Genomic DNA, 23,600 nt, shown 5'->3' with positions numbered 1-23,600 from the left:
TTTGTAGAAAGCCTTGCTGTGACTTGACTTTCTTAAATTTGATTTGTCTCATGTGTTTTGCACTTAGTGACTCAGAGACGTTCAGCTAATAAGACCATGCATATCTGCCGAGCCGCAGACGTGATGTTATCCAGCACCATCTATAAAGCTGACACATGGCTAAACACGGTGTCTGACTGCGTTTGAGCTACTGTGTGTGTGCGTGTGTGTGTTTGTGAGAGCGCAAGAGAGAGATTGTGAGTCATGGCTGTCGCTCCAGGTGTGTTTTAGTGCTCACCTTGAAGGGCATAGCTACCAGTGCCCAGCACGCACGGACACACATGTACACACGCACGGATGTCATATTTCTCAGTGATGGTTGTCATAGCAACAGCACCCTGAGTCCCTTCCTGAGCTCTACTGCTGTCCTGATTAAATTAGCTGTTACTCTCTCTTCCAAGAAGGTGTGTGGATAAGGTGCTCTTTGTGCCTCTTTATCGTTTTGTTGTACAAGTGATTTATGTTCTTGCTTTTTGAATTTTCAGCCACAAAACAACAAAACTTACTTTTCTTTGTACTGTACATATTTAACTATCAACGAATAGAGTATTGTATTTTTGTATTATTGTGTATTGTGCCATCCCTAGTTGCAACATTGAAACTGTACCATATGAAAAATGTACTAGAAGAACAAATACAATATACCATAAGGTCCAATACTGAAAAATTTACCCTCAAGACAATAAATTAATCAATAAATTGTATCTCGCAATCAATGTGGTATGGTAAAGTCCCCAAAAAAATGATTACAGTTCCAATAAAAGAGCTTCCATCACAATGTGCTTGTAGTTCCAGCTTGACATGAAGTATTAATAGCAACGTGGCTAGTGGCCACCATCTTTGTGGAATTTTCTTAAAAAAAAACATGGAACGAGTACATCAAATGCCTCTAAAATCCATAACAAGTAACAAAAAAAGATTTGATTACACAAGTACATGACCTATTCTCCTGCTCACACTGCTCTTTTCACAAAAATGTTCTCTATTTGGGCTATTTAAGTTGAGATTTTAGGGCAAGAGACACCTTTTGCAATGTTACAATAATTTTGACACCTCCACTTGGAGATCCCTTTGGATTTCGCATTTCGGTCTGTACGAGCTATTGGAGGATATTTTTAACTGAAAGTTGTCAACCAATCGGAGAAGGGGTTCTCTGAGTAGCAGATGGAAAAAAAAGGTTGAAAAGCTATGTTGAAAATAATGAAGTTATTCTGTTTTATTGTACTTTGAAAGCATTTTTTTTGACAGATTTTATTTTGGCAGTATCACACAAAAATTATCCCCAAAAAGGCATTATTAAAGATATCAGTGTGTGTTGTTCTTTAATTTCCTGCAAATATATCAGCTTTGTGTTAAACTAAACAAGCCTCGATTTCACACCAAGTCAATACAAAAGTGAATGAAGTTGACTTGATCATTATTTCATTTTACAGTGGAAGCTTGATTCAAAAGACTAATAGGGGATAGGGGCCGTCCGTTAAAACTGATTGTCCGCTAAATTGAACACACTTTTGTGGCCTAAAATCACCCAGTACAGTTAAAAAAAAAAAAAAAAAAAAAAAAAAGAGAAATTGTTGTAAATAAATATAAAAAAGAGTTTTAAAGATTATCCAAACTTACCTTGCTAGTCCTTGGGGGGTGGGGGGTGATAATGGCGTGCAACTGGAAGGAGAAAGTTGTGGGGGAGAGCAGAGTGTTGCTTTTTGAGCCGCAATGTTAGCGTGCTTCCTTTTTTCACCTCCATTACTATTGGATGCCACAGAGAAGGGGTTGACAAAAAACAACTGTGTGCTTACTGTACCAAAATCAGTATAGAATGTTCGACAGGTGAGCTAGACGAACGCTTGACTAAACAACAGCCATACATACGAATAGATACGATATGCCCCTTTTGAGCTGCATGCCTACGGTGCCACGAAGCCAATGTCATACATTGCCTTTGATGGGAACGTCGCCCGTGCCAATATGGCCGTCATGTACTCATGTCTGTTAGCCGGATCTAGTCTTCATATCAGTGACAACAGCGGCACAGCCCGGAAATACGGGTACCAGTCTCTGCCTCTTGATTGTACCAGTAAACAACAATGGCCAATTCTGGAAGTAACAGACTTTGTCAGCTACAAAGGGGCGTTTTGAGTTCCAACTGGACACAATATTTTTTCTTTTGTCCGTTAAATTCGAAGTCTGTTGTTTCCGGGTCTGTTAAATTGAGGTTACACTGTATATACATTTTGTGACATTTTTGTTTGGTGGTGTGCCGTAAGATTTTTTTCTAAGATAAAATATGTGCTTTGGCTCAATAGAGGGAAAATGTGTCCTATAAAATCCACAACTTGATAAAGCTGACCTGGAGGTGTATGTGTGTGTTTTTTCTTTTTCTAGCTCACGTTGAGAATGAGGAGCAGTACACACAGGCATTGGAGAAGTTTGGAGAAAATTGTGTGTACAGAGATGATCCTGATTTGGGGTCAGCATTCCTCAAGTTTTCTGTCTTCACCAAGGAGCTCACTGCCCTCTTTAAAAACCTGGTGAGTGTATACAGTGAGTAGTAGGACAAGTGGTACAGTGGGTGTTAAAAGCCACTGGGGAGAGGATTTCCATCTTGTCCCTAATTGTCTCAATCCCCTGTGCGTGTGTGTGTGTGTGTGTGTGTGCTTGTGCGCGGGTGGGGGGTTGCCCAGGAAGCTCCGGTTTTCCACGGAGGCTGCCATTGAGCCGCTGCGACGTCTCATTTCAGTTTGATGTAATTTAGTCTGATCCTACTCCTCTAAAAGCAGCTTGTGTGTCCAGTCCAACACTATTATAGACTCATTTGACTCCTTTATCCTCACACAGAGAGGAAGTGATCTAGTAACAATGATACCTTATATTAAGGTAATGTGAGATGCCGTTGATCCAGGCTGTGGAGGTGAATTCTTTGTGAAAGTTTGCAATCGAAGCCAACCTTTGACAGAAACTTTTAACCAGTGAAACGTAATTTCTGAAAATGTATCAATATTTTTCAAATTGTTTTGCCTAAGAAACACTTTTACAGTTCCGTGAAAAAGTATTTGCCCGCTTCTCAAATTCATATTTCTTTGCATAGTTTCCCCACTTTATGATCATCAAACAAATTTAAAAATCAGGCAAAGATAATCAACGTAAACAAAAAATAAAATGCAGGTTTTTTTTTTTTTTTAAATGGTAGTTTTATTTTTTAAGCAAAAAAAACAAAAACAAAAAAATATTAAAATCTACCTGGCCCTGTGTGAAAAAAATGCCCCCTAAACATAACAACTGCTTGGGCCACTCAGTAGCAACAACTGAAATCAAGCGTTTTCTATAATTAGCAATGTGTCTTTGGAGATATTTTGACCCACTCTTACTTGTAGTATCGTTTTAATCCAGCAATACTGGAGGGTTTTTGAGCATGAATGACCTTCAAGGTCAGGCCACAGCATTTAAATCAGATTCAAGTTCGGACTTCGACTAGGCCATTCAGAATTTGTCATGCCAGTGTGTTTTGGATCGTTGTTCTGCTGAAGATCCCAAGTATGCTTCAACTTGAGGTACGAACAGGTGGCCGAACATTCTCCTTAAGGATTTTCTGGTAAAGCAGAATTCATGGTCCCATCAATCACAGCAAGTCATCCAGGTCCTGAAAAAGTGAAGCGACCCCACACCATCACACTATCACCACCGTGTTAGACTATTGGTATGATGATCTTTTTCTGAAATGCTGTGATACATTTACACCAGATGTAATCAGACGCACACCATAAAGGTCTCATCAGGCCATAGAATTTTCTGTAAAAAAAAAAAAAAAAAAAAAAAGCATTTATGTTCTTTTTGGTCAGCAGTTGACTCTGCCATGGATGCCACTTTTTGCCCATTCTCTTCATTATTGTTGAGTCATGATCACTGACCTCAACTGCGGCCCGCAGTTTATTAGATGTTGTCCTGGGTTCCTCTTTGACCTCCTGGATGAGTTTTCACTGTGCTCTTGGGTTATTTTTTTTAGGCCAGCCACTTCTGGGAAGGTTCACTACTGTTGCATGTTTTCACCATTTGTGGATAATGGCTTTCACTGTGGTTTGTTGGAGTCTTAAAACTGTTGGCTTTGTAACCCTTTCCAGACTGATAGATGTCAATTTATTTCTCATCTGTTCTTGAATTTCTTTAGATCTTTGCAATTTGTTACAGCTTGCTGAGATCTCTTGGCCAACTTCCTTTTGTCAGGCAGGTTGTATTTAAGTAATTTCTTCACTGGACAAGTCTCGAGGTAATCACGCTTGGGTGTGATCAGTGAAAATCAACTCAAAATGTGATCAGCCACAGGTAATTCATGATTTAACAAGGGTAGGAGACCAATTCCCTTTTCACACAGAGCCACGTACCTTTAAATGTTTCCTTAATAAATAAAATGACTATATAAAACTGTATTTCATGTTTACTTGGGTTGTTTGGTGACAATTACATTTGTTTGATTATCTAAAACAATGAAAACTATGCAAAAAAATAATTTGAGAATGTATTGGCCTTTGCCTTTTTCACAGGTCATACTGCAAACTGCAATGATGCATACCTGTGTGCACTTTCACACAGAGGCACAGCATGCCCCAATCAGATAATTAGATGACTGATGACATCAAGGCCTGCATCGGGTTGGATGTATAAAATACTTTTGCTCAAAAGCCACATCCCTTTCCTGGCATCTTAGAATACCTTTATACATAGTGTAGATTGCATCCCACCTCATTCCGCTTCTGATCCTTCCATCAAAGGTTTGAAAGGTTTCTAAGTTGACTTCACCACCAATACCGATCAGCAACACCGGGAAAGTCTTTGTTTGATTGTTTTTTACAGGCTCTTTGAAAGGTGTTAGTACAATCCACTTGATTCAGTTATGTACAGTAATTCAATGTCTGAGTCACAATCTACAAGAGCTGCATCGAAATGTTGGCTTTACGAAGATAATAATGCCTATGATTATTTTAATTTGCAGTTGTGTAAAACCATTGAGATGTACTGAGAGGTCTTTTTAATATTTTGGTGACAAAACACTCAAAGCATTTGACCTCAGGAGCTTCTGTCTCTCTCTCTCTCTTGTCCAGTTCCAGAACATGAACAACATCATCACCTTTCCTCTGGACAGTCTGCTGAAAGGAGACCTGAAAGGAGTCAAAGGGGTAAGTCATCAAAACTGCACAGTGTCGTTGGTGTCACTTTACAAGCAAACTTTTGTGAATGGGGTGGATGACAAGCGGCAAAGGTTTTGCTGAATCGCCATCGCAACTCAAATGACAAAGAATCATCCATGTGATTATAAGCAGGGTGCAGTTGCATCAAAATTTGATCAATTATAGACACCATGAGCTTTGACTGTCATAAATGTAAATACTTAATTGGTCAGCTTTCTTGCAGTCAAGGTGCTTTGGAGGATGTTAGTTGCTTTGCTCGAAGGCATTTCAGCCTTGAAAAAGGTAGTGCTGATGAAGGATTTGTTGTTGTTTTGGGGAATTTAACTCGTGACCCTTCTGTCATAGTGTGCATTCTTTACACAGTCGATTGACTAAGATGAAAGGGCCGTTTCCACAAACACTATTTTAACCGGCAATAATACATTGCCGTCTATTTACACGACTCTGCCTTGGATCCCGAAAACGCAAACCTTTGAAAACATGCTTTGATGTGCAGTTTATTTGCAATCATTTGAAAACAGGCATCTGTGAAATTGGAGGACGTGTCTTCATCAGAATCGTTCAGTCATCATTGAATTATGGCAGCATAATCGAACTCTGAGGTCTTATTATAAGTGGCCAAACATTTTCACACTTCCTACAATGATGTCTCCTAAAATATGTTTGACAATGAATCAAAATGTTTTTTAAATTTGGTTTTACTCTTCACAAGTTATTTGATCAGTCCCCTCGATCATGTATGTTCAGTTTTCATGATCGTATTGAGCATTATGCACGTGCCCCTGAAATTGCTGTCTACCCTGTCATTATGGCGCAACTGCCCCTTCAAGAAACGCTCTGATGTTTTCAGTGACATTCTGACTAGCATTTAGATCAATGGAAGATGAAACTCTGGCTGGTGGCAGAGTGATTATTTACACTTTTCATCATACTGCGTTGTTGGATATTGTCAAGCTTAATGTCTACTCTGTTATAGTGAAATATCAATTGATGTTAAAAACCTTTTCTTAAAAATCGATTTGTTGAACAATACACAGTCAGCTTGCTATATGAAATGTCGTGAAGTGAAGGTCCACCATGTGGGCATGAAATGGTAACATTAGCTTAAATTGTCCACCCCGTCATCGTCCATCCTGTTAGCAAGCTTACATATTTTGATGTTTTGCATGTACAGTGTCTGCTTTCAGTTAATTTATCATAACATATACGTAATACAATGAATATGAAGTTCAATGAAAAATCTCATTTGTTTTTGGTTAAATGGGGAAGTTGTAAAGGCAGCTTATGATGATCTTTACTCTTAAGTACCAAGTCTGATTACTTGCATACAGTATGTAAATTCAAACTCGATAAACAGTAATAGGCTTTTTAAAAAAGACCAATAAGGTGTGGTATACAACCTTTAAATCTTTTTTTTTTTTGCAGATGTGAACAAGGAACATCTGTACTTACCCTATTTTTTTACTAGTCTGTTGTTTTGTAAGCTTACCATTCACCACACAAACACTTGTTACTTTTTCCTTGGCCTAGTGACCTTTTACTCCTCGTCTTTGGCTACAGTGGCAATATGATGAGATAAAGTCAGCTCTAATGAAGCTGGTTGCTATAGAAACTTGTCCCCATGACCGTGAGCCACATGGTCTATCGCTCTATCTCGGAACTGTTTGTCTCTCCTTCTTCTCTTGTGCCTTAGCATCAATATTTTCTCCAAGCGTCTGACATGGCTTCCTGTCATTGTTCTTTCAACTCTGCACCTACCTCTCCCCCTTTTACAAAATTCCACACGCTGTCTGTTCCGCTCCTTCGTAATGCTTGTCCACTTACAGTTTATTAGGCCCTTGGATGATTCTCATTACAGTAATGCAATGGGGTTAATGAGGTGTTGAACTTCTTGTGCGCTCACATACAGTACATAAATGTCACTACTAGTGTAATGGGAAGAAAACAGTCCTCTCCAACCTGTTGCTCAAGGCAATATTTAGCAGTATTCCCACCCCTCTTCTCACCCCCATCGTCTTCTTCCTTCTTCTTTATTGTCGCACTGCATGGCTTTCCCACGAGACCGACCTGTCAGCAGATGGGGAAACAGGATCATGTCCAGACTCGCTTGACAAGCTGCTGAGGCTATAGGGAGAAAAATACAAAGTAACAACTCGACCTGCACATCATGAAGTCCTTGAAAAGGGAAAAAAAGTCAAGAACTGCGTGCAAAGAATCTCACTCACGGATGTTTTCAATGTGGATAAAAAGGGCAGTCATCTGTGGAGAAATGCTGCACAATTTAGAAACCGAGAAGCTTTTATACTCATTAGTGCTCTACAGTAAACCTGCATTTCAGACCTCAGGGAAATTGCAAATAAAGTGGTATCTTGAGATAGCGGTATCTTGACATTGGAGTTTTTCGAGATGTGTGCCATCACTTCACCATTTTTGTGTCTATAGATATGAGCAAAATTTGAGATAAGAGTGCCCTTCTGCCCCGCACTGCTAGATGGCGGCAGCACAACATCACATTGGTTTCCTTGCAATGGAAGGACAATATTAGCTGGTGTCGGTATTATGCCATAAAGATGATTTGCCAACTGCCATTTGACCCCACAGAAGAACAAGGAAGGACAATATATTAGGTATAGTTGTGTATTTGCCTTCATTTCAATATTTGTTTTTTACTTCCCAGCCTTTATTTAATAAATAAATAAATAAATAAATAAATAAAAATACATTCATAATTGATTAACTTAATGCACAGAGGATAAAGCGACATTCACTACTCACAAAAAGATTTCTTTCGGGTGAGATTTTCCCATTAACTTAAAATATACCACTATTTACCTTTTAACCTTGAACTTAATTTGACCTTCTCTAAACGTTTGAATGCACATGTTCAAATGTTCAATGATTCAGTACTTTTTGCACAGCCTCATGTTCTCAGACAAACAAGGAGGTGAATGGCAAAATTCACAACAGGTGTTTGAACTGTGACTCGACCAATACATTTCCTTATTCAATTAGAATTGGTATTTAGTGTCCTTTTCATCATGGTGTTGAAATTTGATCAAGAATACCTCGCCATTGCAAGGCTTCAGACAGGATGTTTTTAGAAGGAAGTAGCCACAGAGCTTGGTGTCAGCAAGTTGCAACAGTGATACAAAGAGACTGCAAGAGTCACAGAAAGGCATAGAAACAGATGTCCTTGGAAATATATAAAAAAACACCTGTTGTGAATTTTACCATTCAGCTCCTTGTTGGAGAAAAGCAAGTTTTGCAAAACGTACAGAAAATTGAACAGGTGGACATGGATTCAAAAGTTTAGAGAAGGTCATATGAAGTTGACCTGTAAAAGTTATAGTGCATTTTATGTTCATCTTGAAGTTTCACCTAAAAGCAGAATATCCTTAACCTTTTGTGAGAAGGGTAGCCACACACCAATTTCAATGCAGAACCTTTTTTAATGGTGATATCGCATATAACCTTTTAATACAGATTATATTAATTGTTTATTTAATACAGATTAAATAGTCTTTTATTGTACGTCTTTGGGATGCAAATGTTGTTTGTCATCAGATTTCTACATCTCTGTGCGTTACAGTACAGTGCAAATACAAACTCCAACACACTTTTCCTAGTCTAAACCAGGAAATGTTGGACTTCCCTGTTTTCTGGAATGCAGTGTTAATTTCCTTGTGGTTAATGTTTTCCACAAACATGTCAATACTCCCCCACTACAGTACAGTCTTCAGTAATAATAACAATAATAATAATAGCTTGCTGACTAACCGAGCAATCTTTCAAGCTTTTTACTCAGCAAAAAAAAAAAGTACTTGACTTCATCTCTTCTCATTTTACCACCCAAGACAATCTGTACTTTGTTTGGGTTAGTCTGAGTCCACCTCCTGTAAAATGACCATGGATGGGTTCCTGCAGGACTCTGTGGTGTCCCTCTTAAAGATAAACAGGCATAATTCACTCCCAGGCAGTGGAAAATGGAAAGTGCTGAGTCTAAAAGTCAGTTGTGCTAACGGGGGATTTTCATAGTGGACACCAACATGATGTAATGCCTGCAGCTGACCCTCTCGGCAACATTCCGTGGTTGGATGGGCACTGTAGAATCATCTGTGTTTTCACAAGTAAGACGCTAGATGAGAGGGGATTAGTGGTTCTCAATGGAGCCACAAGAGTCCAACCTAGCCTCGTTCCATTGTGGTTCAGTGGCTCGTGAACCACCCACTCCTGCTTACTGCTTGATATTTTAGATAAAAACAGATCCCTGTTCATACAATCTGCAAACAGCATAGCCCACAGTTTTGGTAGTTTAAAATGTATATAATAAAGATGTATTGTAGTCATAGATTAAATAGCTAAACCATAGCAACAGCCACTGGCTGGATTGTTACCATTATTCATTGACATCCTTTAAGACTAGCTTAGTACTTTTCTTGAACAAGGTTAATTGTTTGTTGCTGTAAAAAACTACCGTAATTTATTGTGTATATTGCGCACCCAGGTATAATACGCACCCCCAAAGTTGCCCTCAAAATTCTGGAAAATCCTTCTACCCATGTATAATGCATTTTTACAATGCATAATTTAGCTTTTACCCATATGATCAAAACATTATTATTATCTGTATTATCTGTATTTTGTTAGTTTTTTCAAAGAATTATTCTGAAGTTAAGTGCTTTATTTGAGCACGTAATACTTTTTATTTACTTGCTCTTATTTTGAAATTCACTGCCCTACTTTTATTTCGTAAATGAGAAAACACACAGTTGTGCTCATATGTTTGATTTTCCAGGCAGAATTTGTAAGATGGGTAAAATTATTTAAAGAAAACATGAATGGCCAGACGAAAACGCATTTAATTTTATTTAATTGGGATTCAAATTAAACTGTCAAGCATTTCAGAAATGCATTATCATTAAACAAAACCTAACTATAAAGAAATTAATGATGGTTGTTGTTCAGCCATCAGTCGTATTTATATAAAAAAAATAAATAAATTAAATTTAAATAAAATGAATAAATAAATATTTCACAAATTCTGCCAGGGTGTGTAAACTTATAAGCACCACTGTGCAGTCATACGTACCCATGTCATATTGGAATGAAAGTGTAGGCTACACCTTTTTCATAACCTCTTGGTGGCGGTGGCACATTGGAATGAAAGTGTACACCTTCCTCATAACCGCTAGGGCGTGATGGGATATTGGAATGAAAGTGTACAGCTTTTTTATAACCTCTAGATGGTGGCATACATTTATGAAATGTGAAAGTTTTTTTCCATTTTCCCCTATACCTATGTATAATCCGCACTATTTACTTTTGACAATTTTTTTAAAGGAAAAAATGCGTATTATACATGCGAAATTACGGTACAACTGAATAGAAGCACCTTTCACAGAAATGTGAATCTTCACTGCCGCTTAGCCTGTTCAGGGTTGCAGGGTGCTGGAGCCTATCTCAGCTGACATTGGGCGAAAGGCAGACAAGACTGAACTGGTTCCTAGTCAGTCGCAGGGCACATATAGAGAGGGACAACCATTCACCGTCACATTCACACTGTCACTGAGTGGGAACCCACGCTGCCTGCACCAAATATAAGTGAATGTACCACTACGCATTTTGAAGATCCAGTATTTTCTTTTTTTAAATAAACATAATAGTTGTGCAAGTCTAGTGCATGTGTGGTCTTGGAGGACAGCTGCACTCTGTGCTCTTATTTGATCTATTTTGAGTAATTTGTACCTGTATTTAGATTCGCTCTTGCCTTAGTAGAAAACCTGGTCTTCACTGCTGCTGACCTTGCTGCACATTCAGCACGGAAGTGGGAAAGTGGCTGACAGAAGTGTGAGAGGAGCCAATATTGGTGGTACATTTGCAAATGGATGCAATTTTTAAGGGCATGACACGATGTTCCAGCTTCTGCCCTGACTCCCATCCAGAATAGGAACAAGGGTGCTAAAAGCTGCTTCTCCCTGAGGGAGTGTGGTGCCCTGTGTCTTGGCCTATTCTGCCATTCCCAGCTTGGCCATGCCCGCAAGTATTATTTTTAGCAATTACTATTTTTCTCGTCTCTTAGGCTCCGACATTTCCTTCCATCTACACTCTTCCAGTTTGTGTTAGCAGCTTCCTGTGGGCTCTAAAATAGATTTTGAAGCAGCTTTTCTTTGATTTACTCCTCACTCTGATGTCTTCTACCCTTGAACTGTTGGGTGAGTGGCAGAGTGCTCTTGGATTTGGTTCAGTGGACCAAACCTGATTCCGGCGGTTGAGAAGTGGAGCATGCCACTCCCTCCGTCAATAGAGGGATCGCCATCCTCCGTGGATCTCAAACAACTGCATTACAGCCTCAAGCTGGCTGTCTAATCCAATATTTGTTCGCTTCATATTCTTTCACAGGAAAAAAAGTATTCCAAAATCAGTTTTATATGGATAAAACCCTTTGGTAGTCTCATGATTTTGCTACATGTATTACAAACTGAACTGTTTACAGTAAAGTGGTACCGTGACTTAGGAGTTCCCCAATTTGTGTGTGAAGTAAGTGAGTTTTTCAAGTTATGAGCCTTTGCTTGACACTCACTACTGTCCACTTGTGTTGAACCTAGTCTGTGTTTAATTAGCACCACATCAGCAGTAATGCCGTTTAATCTAAAGTTTTGTTCGAGCGGCTGGTTAAAGCTCACCCTTGACAATGATAAATTAGTGTTGCCTGTCGTAGGCATGACGTGGGGAATTAAAAGTCCTCCAAACAATCACATGGAGCCGCCTGGCCTCCCGGTGCCCTGCTGAGACAACTGTGGGCTGCATCTATGAGGAAGGTGATTCAGTTCTGTTGATTCTCATCGTGACATACACAGTGACTTTGCTCATTAGTCAGTAAGGAAGCTCTCAGCGTGTTGCATTCCGCTTAGTAGAGACTTGCATTCCGGCAGTTGTCTCGCTTTATAGCCATGGTTGCTTCTTGCTTTGTCTTTAGCTATTCTTTCTTTCTTTCTTTTGTCTCTTTCTTTCTTTCTTTCTTTCTTTCTTTCTTTTGTTCTTTACTTTTTTCTTTTCCCTGGGAAACTCAGCAAGTGGTCATACAGTACTTGCTGTTTTTGTCTGCTAAAAAATTATACCAAAATTCTCGATTTGGGGTTTTTCTTCATTTATTTGTTGTCTGAGTATGCAGCAGGGCTTGGATGATCATGTATGTTTTTGTTTTTTCAGAGTTACTGTAAAGCTTTATTATTCCCATGAAGGTCAAATTTGCTAATACATTTTGCAATAGAAACTTACCTTTATTTCAAACTGTCCCTTAATTTTTTTATTTATTTTTTTACATTTTGTTAATAAATATACTGTTACATCAACTCAGATCACCATTAAGGCATAGTCAATAATTTGGTAGATTGTCTGGAATTGACTAATAGTCTCTAACAATATAGACAAAATGGACTGCAGCACTTGGCTGCAACAAGTAAGAGGTGCTTTTAGTTCAGTCTCAGTATGTTTCCGAAAGAGAGCCAACATGACTTCTGCTATAGGAAGGTGAGCTAGAGCTAAGGCAACTCGTTGCTTGGAAACAGTAGTTTAGAACATTTACAGAGAGTGAGCGTCTCCCACTTTATATATATATATATATATATATATATATATATATATATATATACACATATATATATATATATATATATATATATATATCCATCCATTCATCCATCCATCCATTTTCTGAGCCGCTTCTCATCACTAGGGTCGCAGGCGTGCTGGAGCCTATCCCAGCTGTCATCGGGCAGGAGGCGGGGTACACCCTGAACTGTTTGCCAGCCAATCGCAGGGCACATAGAAACAAACAACCATTCGCACTCACAGTCATGCCTCCGGGCAATTTAGAGTCTCCAATTAATGCATGTTTTTGGGATGTGGGAGGAAACCGGAGTGCCCGTAGAAAACCCACGCAGGCATGGGGAGAACATGCAAACTCCACACAGGCAGGGCCAGGGATTGAACCCGGGTCCTCAGAACTGTGAGGCTGACGCTCTAACCAGTCGTCCACCGTGCCGCTATATATATATAGATATAGATATAGATATATAGATAGATAGATCTATAGAAAGATATAGATAGATAGATCTATATATAGATATCTATAGATAGATCTATAGATAGATATCTCTCTCTCTCTCTCTCTCTCTCTCTCTCTCTCTCTCTCTATATATATATATATATATCCATCCATCCATCCATCCATCTATAATTGGTTAGTTGATAAAGTTCCACATAGTCTGTCAAATGTCCATTCCATTCACATCGACATTCTTCTCTGGATGTAGTTTTAAGTGTACCATAAATGTCATGTTCTACCTTTTTTCTCTTGTCCACACAGGATCTGAAAAAACCTTTTGACAAATCCTGGAAGGACTACGAAACTAAAGTGTAAGAAACTAAAGTGTAAAATTTTAAATGTGCCTTTGTTGTTTTGACTAACTACTTCCCCACTCCTCCCACATCCCTTGTGATCTTCTCTCACTTCCACAATATTGTAAATAACCTCTGTCGCCATGACACCTCCTCCCTAAGAAGCCTGCACCCTTGTGGTTATGCATGCAATTTTTTCCCCCGTGTTTATAGCTTTTTATATATATCTTACAAGCTGCAAAGGACATTCTTTACTGAAAGGGTAATACATCCTCTCTCCAAACCCTTTTAATTAGTGCCAACATCAAGCATTCAGCCTGGTGCTGCATGGCATTAGTACATCATCAGCAGGGTCCAGTTGTGTGCCTGAAGGGATAAATCCAGCAAAAGCACTCGTGACCTGGTGCATTTGAATTCCCAATTTGGAGCATCATGTCACTTTTAATACTGTTTGTTCAGGGATTGAGATTAATTTTGTGTTTCCTATCTAAAATCTGGGCAGTTGCACTACAACACAAAAAGCATTCCCCTACATATAATTTTCAATGGATATAAATGTTAATGGAAATGCTTCCTGAACTGACAGCAATGGAAATGAATGGATTCTCAGGCTCCGTCATCAGTTGAACAACCGTTGTATTGGCTGGTGGCCAAACAGCATGGCAAACGTGTCTCTCAATTAGCGACACACATGATGACTTTGTAAAACATGGTCATAGCTGAGGATGCATGAGCTGACACAGTTGGGCATATTCACCCCAAAGAAATGGCAAGTTCATCATAAAACTGAAGCTCCTCATCAGATTATTACCTATACACAATTGTCCCTGCATTTCATTTAAGGCTGAAATGATTAATCGATTAACTCAAATAATTAGTCAAATGAAAAACAAAATCCCTGAAACAAAGTTCTGTGTGATCACTTTTTCACACAGACCAAGGTTACTGCAGACTTATGCACATGCTCCACTCTGTGAAGAAAGAAACGAGACACCAACATGCTGACATTTACATGCTGCTTAAAAGGGAATACTGCTACACACTCATTTTAAGTGATACAGTATTTTTTATTTTTTTAGTAGCTCATGTTCTACCGATGGTTTCCTTATATCTTCATGTTGAGCTAACGTACAGACGGAAGCTGAAAACTAGTTAGTTCATACCTTCTCTACGTTAGCACCGATCTGACAAGCTACCATATTTCTGAGATTTGTAATCAAAAACGTGCATCCTTTTTGCCATATTTGCAAAAGAGTACCACGTGTTGCATGGAATGGAGCCTCCTCTCTATTGTGTGGTACAGTATGTTCCTCTCATTGCCTGCAGGAGTATGCACCATTGTTAGTCTTTTTGTAAAATGACTTCCAGAAATTGGCAAGATGCTTCGTCAAAATATGTACCCGCACTTGTTTGTTTGCTTTTTAAACCCAGTAAAGTACTTTTCTAACAATATAAACGGAAGGATTTTTCACAAAGACCACTGTTTACTATTTGTGTTCACTGGTGGATTTGAGGTGCCTCAAGTTCACCCCTGCAATACTTCTCCTTGGCAGCACCAAGATAGAAAAGGAGAAGAAGGAGCATGCGAGGCAGCACGGCATGATCAGGACGGAGATTAGCGGGGCGGAAATTGCCGAGGAGATGGAGAAGGAGAGGAGATTATTTCAGTTGCAGATGTGTGAGGTTAGATTATTGCTCATTGGTTGTCAAATTCCACTTGATTGCTGCTACTTCGAAGGTTGAGCGCGATCCATTCAGGGATGCTCAACCTTAAATTTGTTTGGATTTGAAACAATTCTTCCGATAGAAAAATAATGAAAATACTGTAGAAGTGATGTAGTCATCATCAAAACCTTCATTAACTCTACTAGCAATGCTATAGGTTAAGGATAAGCTAAATCAGCCAAATTTAATATTTTGAAGATCAGATACATTAATGTGATTCAAACTCCTTTGTAAAACTTTAGTGGCATATTTTGGTGTAATTATGAATTGTACCACTTCAGGTCATTCTAACTTTAGAGCTTCCGCCATGTACCGATAACAATAAATGACGAAGAAAGTGGCATAAACAAGTAATAGCTGTTTGGGAAAATATTTTCACCAGAAAGCTTGCAAATGTCATTTTTTGACAAATGTTTCAAGCCAGAGCGTGTAGTCTTTGGAATACAGACGCACGCTTAACATGTTTTACGATTCTATAGTCTGTGCCGTTTTGATTTAAGCTTCACTTTCATGAACTTGAAAGACAACATTTCAAGTGAACACGATGAAAAGGGAGGTGAAAATGTATTTGGGAGCAAAATGTTCCCTCTGGCTGAACCTTTGTCAAAGCGGGTCCGTCTTGACAATTTTCACAGTATCTACTCAAAGTCAACGAGATCAAAATCAAGAAGGGAGTGGACCTGCTGCAGAACCTCATCAAGTACTTCCATGCACAGTGCAAGTAAGACATCTACGCCTTTCAGAATCATGCAATACCTTTCACAAATCTTCACGGAAAAATCTTCAGTAGTTTAAAAACAGGATTTCCTTGGTGTAGGTAAAACCTGAATCGTCTTGATCAGTTTTTTTCAGGATGGTCTGAAAGCGGTAGACAACCTGAAGCCTTCCATTGAAAAACTGGCCACAGATCTGCACACAGTGAGGATTGCTTTCTTTTTCTTTCCACCCCATGAACCTCCATTCTTTGCTCTTTCCTACATTTCGTCTGTGTCATTACCAGATAAAGCAGGCACAGGATGAGGAGCGAAAGCAGCTGACTCAGTTACGGGATGTTCTTAAGACAGCGTTACAAGTGGAGCAGAAGGAGGTAACACAGAAACACGCACACATACAATGTACATTTAGCTGTTCAGAAAATTGTATGAAAACATCTTTTTAAAACATTCCACAATACTGGTTTACCTCTGATTTGTTCAGATGTTCAAATGAAATAATCAATTCCACGGTCAACCTGTAGCCAATAGGTTGTAGGTGGTCCACTTTTGAGGTTCCATTGTGCACGTACACAAGTCGTCATTGGGTTAATCCTTATGTATAATAAACAATTAAATATGCAACAGATTACATCTTGATCTCATCGGAAGTTTCTCCTCTCTCCTACTGCTTCCACAATTTGTGAAACAAGTCTAGAAGAGTAAGTAGATGTAAAAACGCATTTTTGTAGTTGTTTCCAATTTATTATTATTTTTTATTATGGTAGTAGTTTTGCTTTTTGCACAATCACATTTTTGTGTGCGTGAACCCAGTTTCGTTGCTTTATTATTATTATTATTTTTTGTTAATAAACACTACAGTTGCATTCCTGTTGGCTGTGTGCATGTCTGCTGATAAGAAACAATATCAATAAAATTGAATTGGTGTCATCACTGGCCTTGAGAAGTTGTTTACAGACAGTACTCTCTGCTTCGTTTTTGATTTGGCACTTGTGTGACATCATGTTCATCATGACTGTTGCATGAAAGCTCCTGCTACAGTATTACCTTTGTGTGTGTGTGTGTGTTTTCCCAGGAGTCGCAGGTGCGGCAGAGCACCACCTACAGCTTACATCAGCCGCAAGGCAACAAAGAGCACGGAACTGAGCGCAGCGGCTACCTTTACAAAAAAAGTGATGGGTGGGTTTTTAAAAAAAATAAAAAAATAATTTTTGCTTGTTAAATGCTTAACTCAGTACATATGATGGCTGCACAATCTAAATATAGGTGGGGCTACATCGATTATATAAAACGTCTACACAGCCCTCTTCAAATGACAGGTTTTTGTGAAACTGTATATTTCAATAAATGAGAGTAAAATAAATCATTTCAAAGCTTTTCCCGCCATTTAGTGACCTATAAGCTGTACAACTCAACAACAGTTAAAAAAATGTCAATGTTTTGAAATGAGAAGTACAAATAAACAACCGAGGTAATGTGTGAACACCCTTTTATAACTTGAGATGTGGCTGTGTTCAGAATTCACCAATCACATTCACTTATGTTAAGTGAGAGTCATACACCTGCCCAAATCAAGTTCAGGTGTTCTAGTAGGCTTTTCATGACATTTGTGTAGTCACATCTTAGAGCACAAATCATGATTGTAGAGTGTGTTTACAGTATAGCAACAGAGGGACCTCATTGTTCAAAGGTATCAGGAGAAGGGTACAAAAACAATAATGCATTTACACGGTGAAGACAGTCATCATCAAGTGGAGAAAATACCCCCCCCCCCCCAAAAAAAACCCCAATAAATAAATTGATGGATAGATGAGAAGAAAGCTTATTTATCTTGGGCTCATTTTTTAATATCACAATTACCTGGTAATTGACTTTTTATATCCACAGTAGATAGATAAATAGAAGGGAAATTCACAACCAGCAATTGATGATAATACCCAATTGTTATTGACACTTTTAGAGCGGTATTAATGTAACATTATGTGGTCGTGGATTGCAGTGGCAGGCTATAGAACTACCCGTGTCATAGATGTGGAACACCATTTTGCAAAGATGGTCTGAGTAAATCTCCCATGTAACATGTCTTCTCCTTGTCTCCACATGCCTTTGCTGCTAAACGTGTGGTGCAGGTTGAGAAAAGTATGGCAGAAGAGGAAATGCACTGCGAAAAACGGATACCTCACCATCCCGCACGGCACCGTAAGCAACCAGCACTACCAAACCAAACACGATTCATTGATTATGACTCAGTTCTGATGGAGTTTGTTGTCAATTGAAACTGATTTATTTTGGTCTACATTACCTCCAATTATATGATATTATCAGCTCCACATTGTCCTCTGTTGTCCGTCGTGCAGGCGAACAGACCGCCAGCCAAACTCAATCTGCTCACCTGTCAGGTGAAACACAATCCTGATGAGAAGAAGAGCTTTGACCTCATATCCCGTAAGCCCAAGCTCCTTTTTAGTTTTTCTTCCCTGCTGTCGCCAACCCACATTTTCCTTCCTGCCCTTAACCTGGGCCGGCTGTGCTCAAAGGAAGTTGAAGGTCACAGCTGGGTAGAAAGCAGGATAGGGTGTTTTTATTTTTACCTCCAGCAAAGACATTATCTTCTCATCGCTGCTTTACTGTTTATTAGGAGGATTATTTAAAAAAAATAAAAAATAAATACAATTCTATTACACTTGGTAGAGGGGTAGGGCATAGACCAAGGTAGAACCCAACTCAGATCCAGATAAAGTTAGTTAGATAGTAAGATAAGTGATTTAATTCTCATAAAAAAACAGACTTAAGTTGTAATGTTACCAGTGTAACTTATCTTGTTGTAAACTATCTTTTAATATTAAAAAGGTTTTTCTTTTCAGTGTGGCCATAATACTCATTCACAGAAAATATATTAAGATTTGAAAATTTTTTAAAATATAACCAAGCCTATATATAACATAAATTGATCTTTGATGATGCTGTAAGAAAGAGGACATCAGCCAGGGTTTTAACGATTTAGATGTCTATTTTAAAATATTGCCAATGCAACTCAATGAAGAATTATATGCTTTATTTAATTCTCTTACCCTTTAGACGACAGAACCTATCACTTTCAGGCCGAAGACGACCAGGACTGTCAAATGTAAGAGCTCGTTCGATCTTTTTCCTTAATTGTCTTAACCGTTCTTCCCAAGTTCATCCTGTTTACCCCTTTAAGCAAATTTCCAATTCACATACCTGTTCTCGAACACAGTCTGACACTTTGCTTTACTTTTATCCTTCTACCCAGAGAGTATTTACCCCACTTTCAGTTCTCCCTTTGTTCATTCTCACCTACTGTCTCCTCCTCCTCATCACGTCCCATGTGTGTTTGCTCTCCTCCTCCTCCCTTGCAGCTGGATCTCAGTGCTCCAGAACAGCAAGGAGGAGGCGTTGAACCAGGCTTTCAAAGGCGACCAGCATGTCGGCGAGAACAACATAGTGCAGGAACTGACCAAGGCCATCCTGGCCGAGGTGAAGAGAATGACGGGGAACGACATGTGCTGCGATTGTGGAGCGCCCAGTAAGTGGTGACAATGGGAAATGATTGACAGCACATAATATGGTCGATGATTTTAAAAAGATTTCTATTAAAAGCCCCCCAGTGAAATTGACCAAGTGTCCTTCAGCAGTCGTGTAAAGCCACTTTATGAAAGATTTGTTCGAAGCAGGCACGGTTTTACTTTTTCCATGAGCGTAAAAAGCCCTCAGCCAGCTGTTAAACTTCTACAAGGACATATCACAGTTAAATGGCTTTTTCCAAGGACATTACATCAGAAAGTGTGTGAGTTTCTACTATACATACAGTGTCAGATGTGAAAGAAAGCCGCCAGCCGGGACCAGAGTGGGAAGTTTAACACTCGAGACGCACTGTCCTTGCCCATTTGTGTCTAAAGCAATTGTTGTTGCAGCATTGACTTCCCCACTGTCTGAAATGGAAAGGTGAATATGTACCACTATTACGCCTCTGACGTGCTAATTTACTGGGAATGCAGAGTGAAAGAGGCTTATATTTCCGTAAATTGTGACCGGTGGTAGGCCTATATTTGTACATGGAGGACATTTTTTTGAAAACAATATTAAACCAGGGGTGGGGAAAGTATGACCACATACGGTGTGTTCCAATCTTTAGTCTGGGCTGAGTCCTGTATTTGTTGCATTCATTTTTACTCATTTATCTCAATAAATAATGGGTTGATTTAATCTGAATGATAATATAAAATATTAGCGAAATAAAATGTACTGTACATCAGATTAAAAAATAAATACATAAATAAAATAAAATAAAAATCAGTAAATATAATAATAATTACAGTTAAATTAACTCTAAATAATACAATAAAAATAGACTTATTATTACATTATTAAAATAAAGTATTTCACATACACATTTTTGACTATATTTAACTAATCTATGATCGACCCGGCCTATCTGTCTATTTAAAAAAATCTAACGTTTGCCCGCCGCGCTATTAAACAATATTACCAGTATAATACAATCTGTCTTAAGTAAAAGGGCTAATAAGTGGTGTAGCTCCCTGGAACGTAATCATGGATGCACACAACATTGCCGAGCGATCACATGTCGAAGGCTTATGGAACGCTTGTCGTCCACATTAACGTAAGATCGTCTTTAATATTGCACATGTAACTCGTTTACAATTTTCGGTAAGCCTGCAATCGTAGAGACCGTTTACTTGCCTTAGTAGCTGCTGCTGTTTTGGTTTGCAGTAGAGTTCAAATGGACTCAGCAGCTTAATCTTTAATGCTGTTGTTTGAAAAATGGTCTATGATATGAGATAACTATAGTTGATGATGGTAAAATGGAGGTGTCTTTTTGAATGACCCGTTTAATTTCTCTGGGTATGGTGTCTATTAGGAGGGATGGACACTATTTGAGTTAATAAAATCAATATCTGCAGTCCAATGTGCAATTTTCTTGTTCTTTTTCCAGACCCAACGTGGCTGTCCACCAACTTGGGCATTCTCACATGTATCGAATGTTCCGGCATCCACAGGGAGCTGGGAGTCCACTACTCCAGGATCCAGTCGCTTACTCTGGATGTACTCAGCACCTCCGAGCTCTTGGTAGGGTACTGTCGGTATCGCTCATCTCCCTGTTTCTCCTGTGTCTTTCACATACAGTGCATACTGTAATTCCGGAATATCATTGCAGGAGGTAAAGGTCGTCATACATTGAATAGCTTGCATTCTGTTGGGGTTTTACAATTTGTTTGATTTAGAATCACTGCCTGTGGCTGTGTTCCAGATTATATGACTCCTTGTGGTTGAAAGCAGGGCTATTGTTTAGGGTGTCTATTGCCTTCGTCATTTAAGTGTTGAATCAATGCTATGCTGCTCAATGTGGTGCCTAACCGCTCTGCATGTGCGTTCCACAGCTGGCCAAGAATGTGGGGAATGCAGGCTTCAATGAAATTATGGAGGCAGGTTTAAGTGCTGAAAATGCAGTGAAACCCAACCCCGCCAGTGACATGTAAGTGCTCTCCTTCCCACTCGTCGCCGCCAGCATTACACGCACGACTGTCACCGCTGATGTGCGGACACTCGGCACCTTCCATCAGGCAGGCGAGGAAAGACTTCATCATCGCCAAGTACACCGAGAAGCGCTTCGCCAGGAAGAAATGTCCCGACTCTGCTTCGCGGCTCCACACGCTGTGTGATGCCGTCAAGGCCCGGGACATCGTCTCCCTCATTCAGGTCTACGCTGAGGGAGTAGACCTGATGGAACCCATACCGCTAGCCAACGGACATGTCAGTACCTCCATTTACACTTACTGGCCACAACATTAAGTATAGGTCAAACTGTGTCAAAAATTATGCTTTCACAAAGATAATGGAGAAAAAAGCCCATTTATTGCGGGGAATATGTTTCAAACCCACCGACAATAGGTCAAAATCCACAATATAGAGAGGCCATACTAAAATACTTTTTTTATTTAGTTTTTTCACTCCCACACACTTTAAGTGCGATTAAACTTATTCACACCCGTAATCTTATAAAAACACACTTTTTAATGTATCCCTTAGTGCTTGTTCTCATTCGCTCGCTTGCACAGTTCTCTAAATAGGAGGTAAAGCGTGTTTTCTTTAACCTGTAACTCCCAGTTGAAGTTCACTGTAAAACTGAAAAACAGAATTTAAGCCTTGTATATTTAAATTCCAAATTGTTCAACAACACCTGGTAATTTTTTCTAACGATTGTCCGTTGAATTTTGTCTAACATATAAGGCAAAATGTTGTCGTTACGGTATTTATATACCTTCAAACAACTGCTCAAAACATTGAAGCATATTGGAAAAAATGCAAGCATAAAATGTATAGAAAATACTCTATGTATTGTATTTGTGTTAGCTACAGTATGGTTTGGTACGGTGGCGTGTGACGTTCCGTGAGTCCGCATGTGAGTGCTGGGCGTGAGCTGTGGCGTGAGTGTACTCTTTGTGTTTGTTTCACTGTTCTTCTGGCATTCAATAAATGGCTGAAAAGTGCATTGGCGTGTTACACTCCTTTCACACTTTTTAGTAAGTAAGTATACTGTAAAAACCCATAAAAAAAAACAAGCGCTATGAACCGCAGATTTCTGCCATGTACAAGTAGCGGATGTCCCCCCACCCCCAAATAAAAATTGCAATGAAGCTGGGACGCCGTAGGTGCATCACCTTTAGCCTACGGAATGTTGTTGCCTTCCTTCATCCTTTATGAGTGACTTTGAAACGTCGTCAAAAAGTTTTGACTGCTAATTTTTGTGACACTTTTTTGTTGCTTTGTCCACTCTGAAAGGTCTAATGGCTTTAATCCAAATCTATTTTGTCTCTTAGGAGCAAGGAGAGACCGCTCTTCATCTGGCTGTCAGGATGGTGGACAGAACCTCTCTTCACATCGTCGACTTCCTCACGCAGAACAGGTGAACAAAAAAACACACCAGTTAGAAAATCAGTTAGACTGCTCATTTGGCGAGCCTATAAAACGGCAATATGTTATGATGGTCCATTTATCTATGTGACATTTAAAAAGGCGTCGCCTATCTAATGTTGACATGAGCTGGAGGACAGATGTCTCTTTGCAATGGCATTCCCATGTCATTTAAATTAAAAGATCTGCTCAGTATTACGTTTCATTATGGGTGCAAAAGCATTATGGGTACTTCAGCAAAATAGCTGTTTTTATTCATCTTTTTCTTTGTTTGTTTGCAGTTTAAATTTGGATAAGCAGACAGCCAAAGGCAGCACAGCGCTGCACTACTGCTGTCTGACCGACAACAGTGAGTGTCTGAAGCTATTGCTGAGGGGGAAAGCATCCATAGACATTGGTGAGCAGAAGTCCTTCTTTTCTCTGTTTTTATTGACAAGGTATCATTTAACAATGATGCTGGTTGGAGTAGTACAGTAATGTAGAACTGCACAGCATCATATCATCTTATGTAATTGTACCCAATGAAGTGAGCCTATTTTACTAACATACTGGTTATGTGGTATATTTGCATGTGTGCATTGTTCTT

At 39.2% G+C, this 23,600-nt stretch overlaps 1 protein-coding gene across 2 annotated transcripts in view; it reads left to right on the top strand.

Annotated features, from left to right (window-relative positions):
• Positions 1-23,600, top strand: part of asap2a (ArfGAP with SH3 domain, ankyrin repeat and PH domain 2a) — a 61,765-nt gene that overhangs the window by 28,615 nt on the left and 9,550 nt on the right. For both annotated transcript variants that reach the window (XM_061795681.1, XM_061795680.1), the window contains exons 3-19: positions 2,422-2,567; positions 5,133-5,207; positions 13,588-13,637; positions 15,173-15,302; positions 15,980-16,065; positions 16,187-16,262; positions 16,345-16,431; positions 17,133-17,236; positions 18,187-18,256; positions 18,415-18,502; positions 19,136-19,184; positions 19,438-19,604; positions 21,036-21,169; positions 21,481-21,575; positions 21,664-21,853; positions 22,921-23,006; positions 23,296-23,411. In XM_061795681.1, the coding sequence (XP_061651665.1) occupies positions 2,422-2,567; positions 5,133-5,207; positions 13,588-13,637; positions 15,173-15,302; positions 15,980-16,065; positions 16,187-16,262; positions 16,345-16,431; positions 17,133-17,236; positions 18,187-18,256; positions 18,415-18,502; positions 19,136-19,184; positions 19,438-19,604; positions 21,036-21,169; positions 21,481-21,575; positions 21,664-21,853; positions 22,921-23,006; positions 23,296-23,411 (1,749 nt within the window). The remainder of the gene's footprint in view (positions 1-2,421; positions 2,568-5,132; positions 5,208-13,587; positions 13,638-15,172; positions 15,303-15,979; positions 16,066-16,186; positions 16,263-16,344; positions 16,432-17,132; positions 17,237-18,186; positions 18,257-18,414; positions 18,503-19,135; positions 19,185-19,437; positions 19,605-21,035; positions 21,170-21,480; positions 21,576-21,663; positions 21,854-22,920; positions 23,007-23,295; positions 23,412-23,600) is intronic.

Source organism: Phyllopteryx taeniolatus, chromosome 13 (genome assembly GCF_024500385.1).
Source record: "Phyllopteryx taeniolatus isolate TA_2022b chromosome 13, UOR_Ptae_1.2, whole genome shotgun sequence".
Taxonomy (NCBI): Eukaryota; Metazoa; Chordata; class Actinopteri; order Syngnathiformes; family Syngnathidae; genus Phyllopteryx; species Phyllopteryx taeniolatus.
The sequence above is the reverse complement of the archived record's forward strand: the minus strand, read 5'-3'. Positions and strand labels throughout refer to the sequence as shown.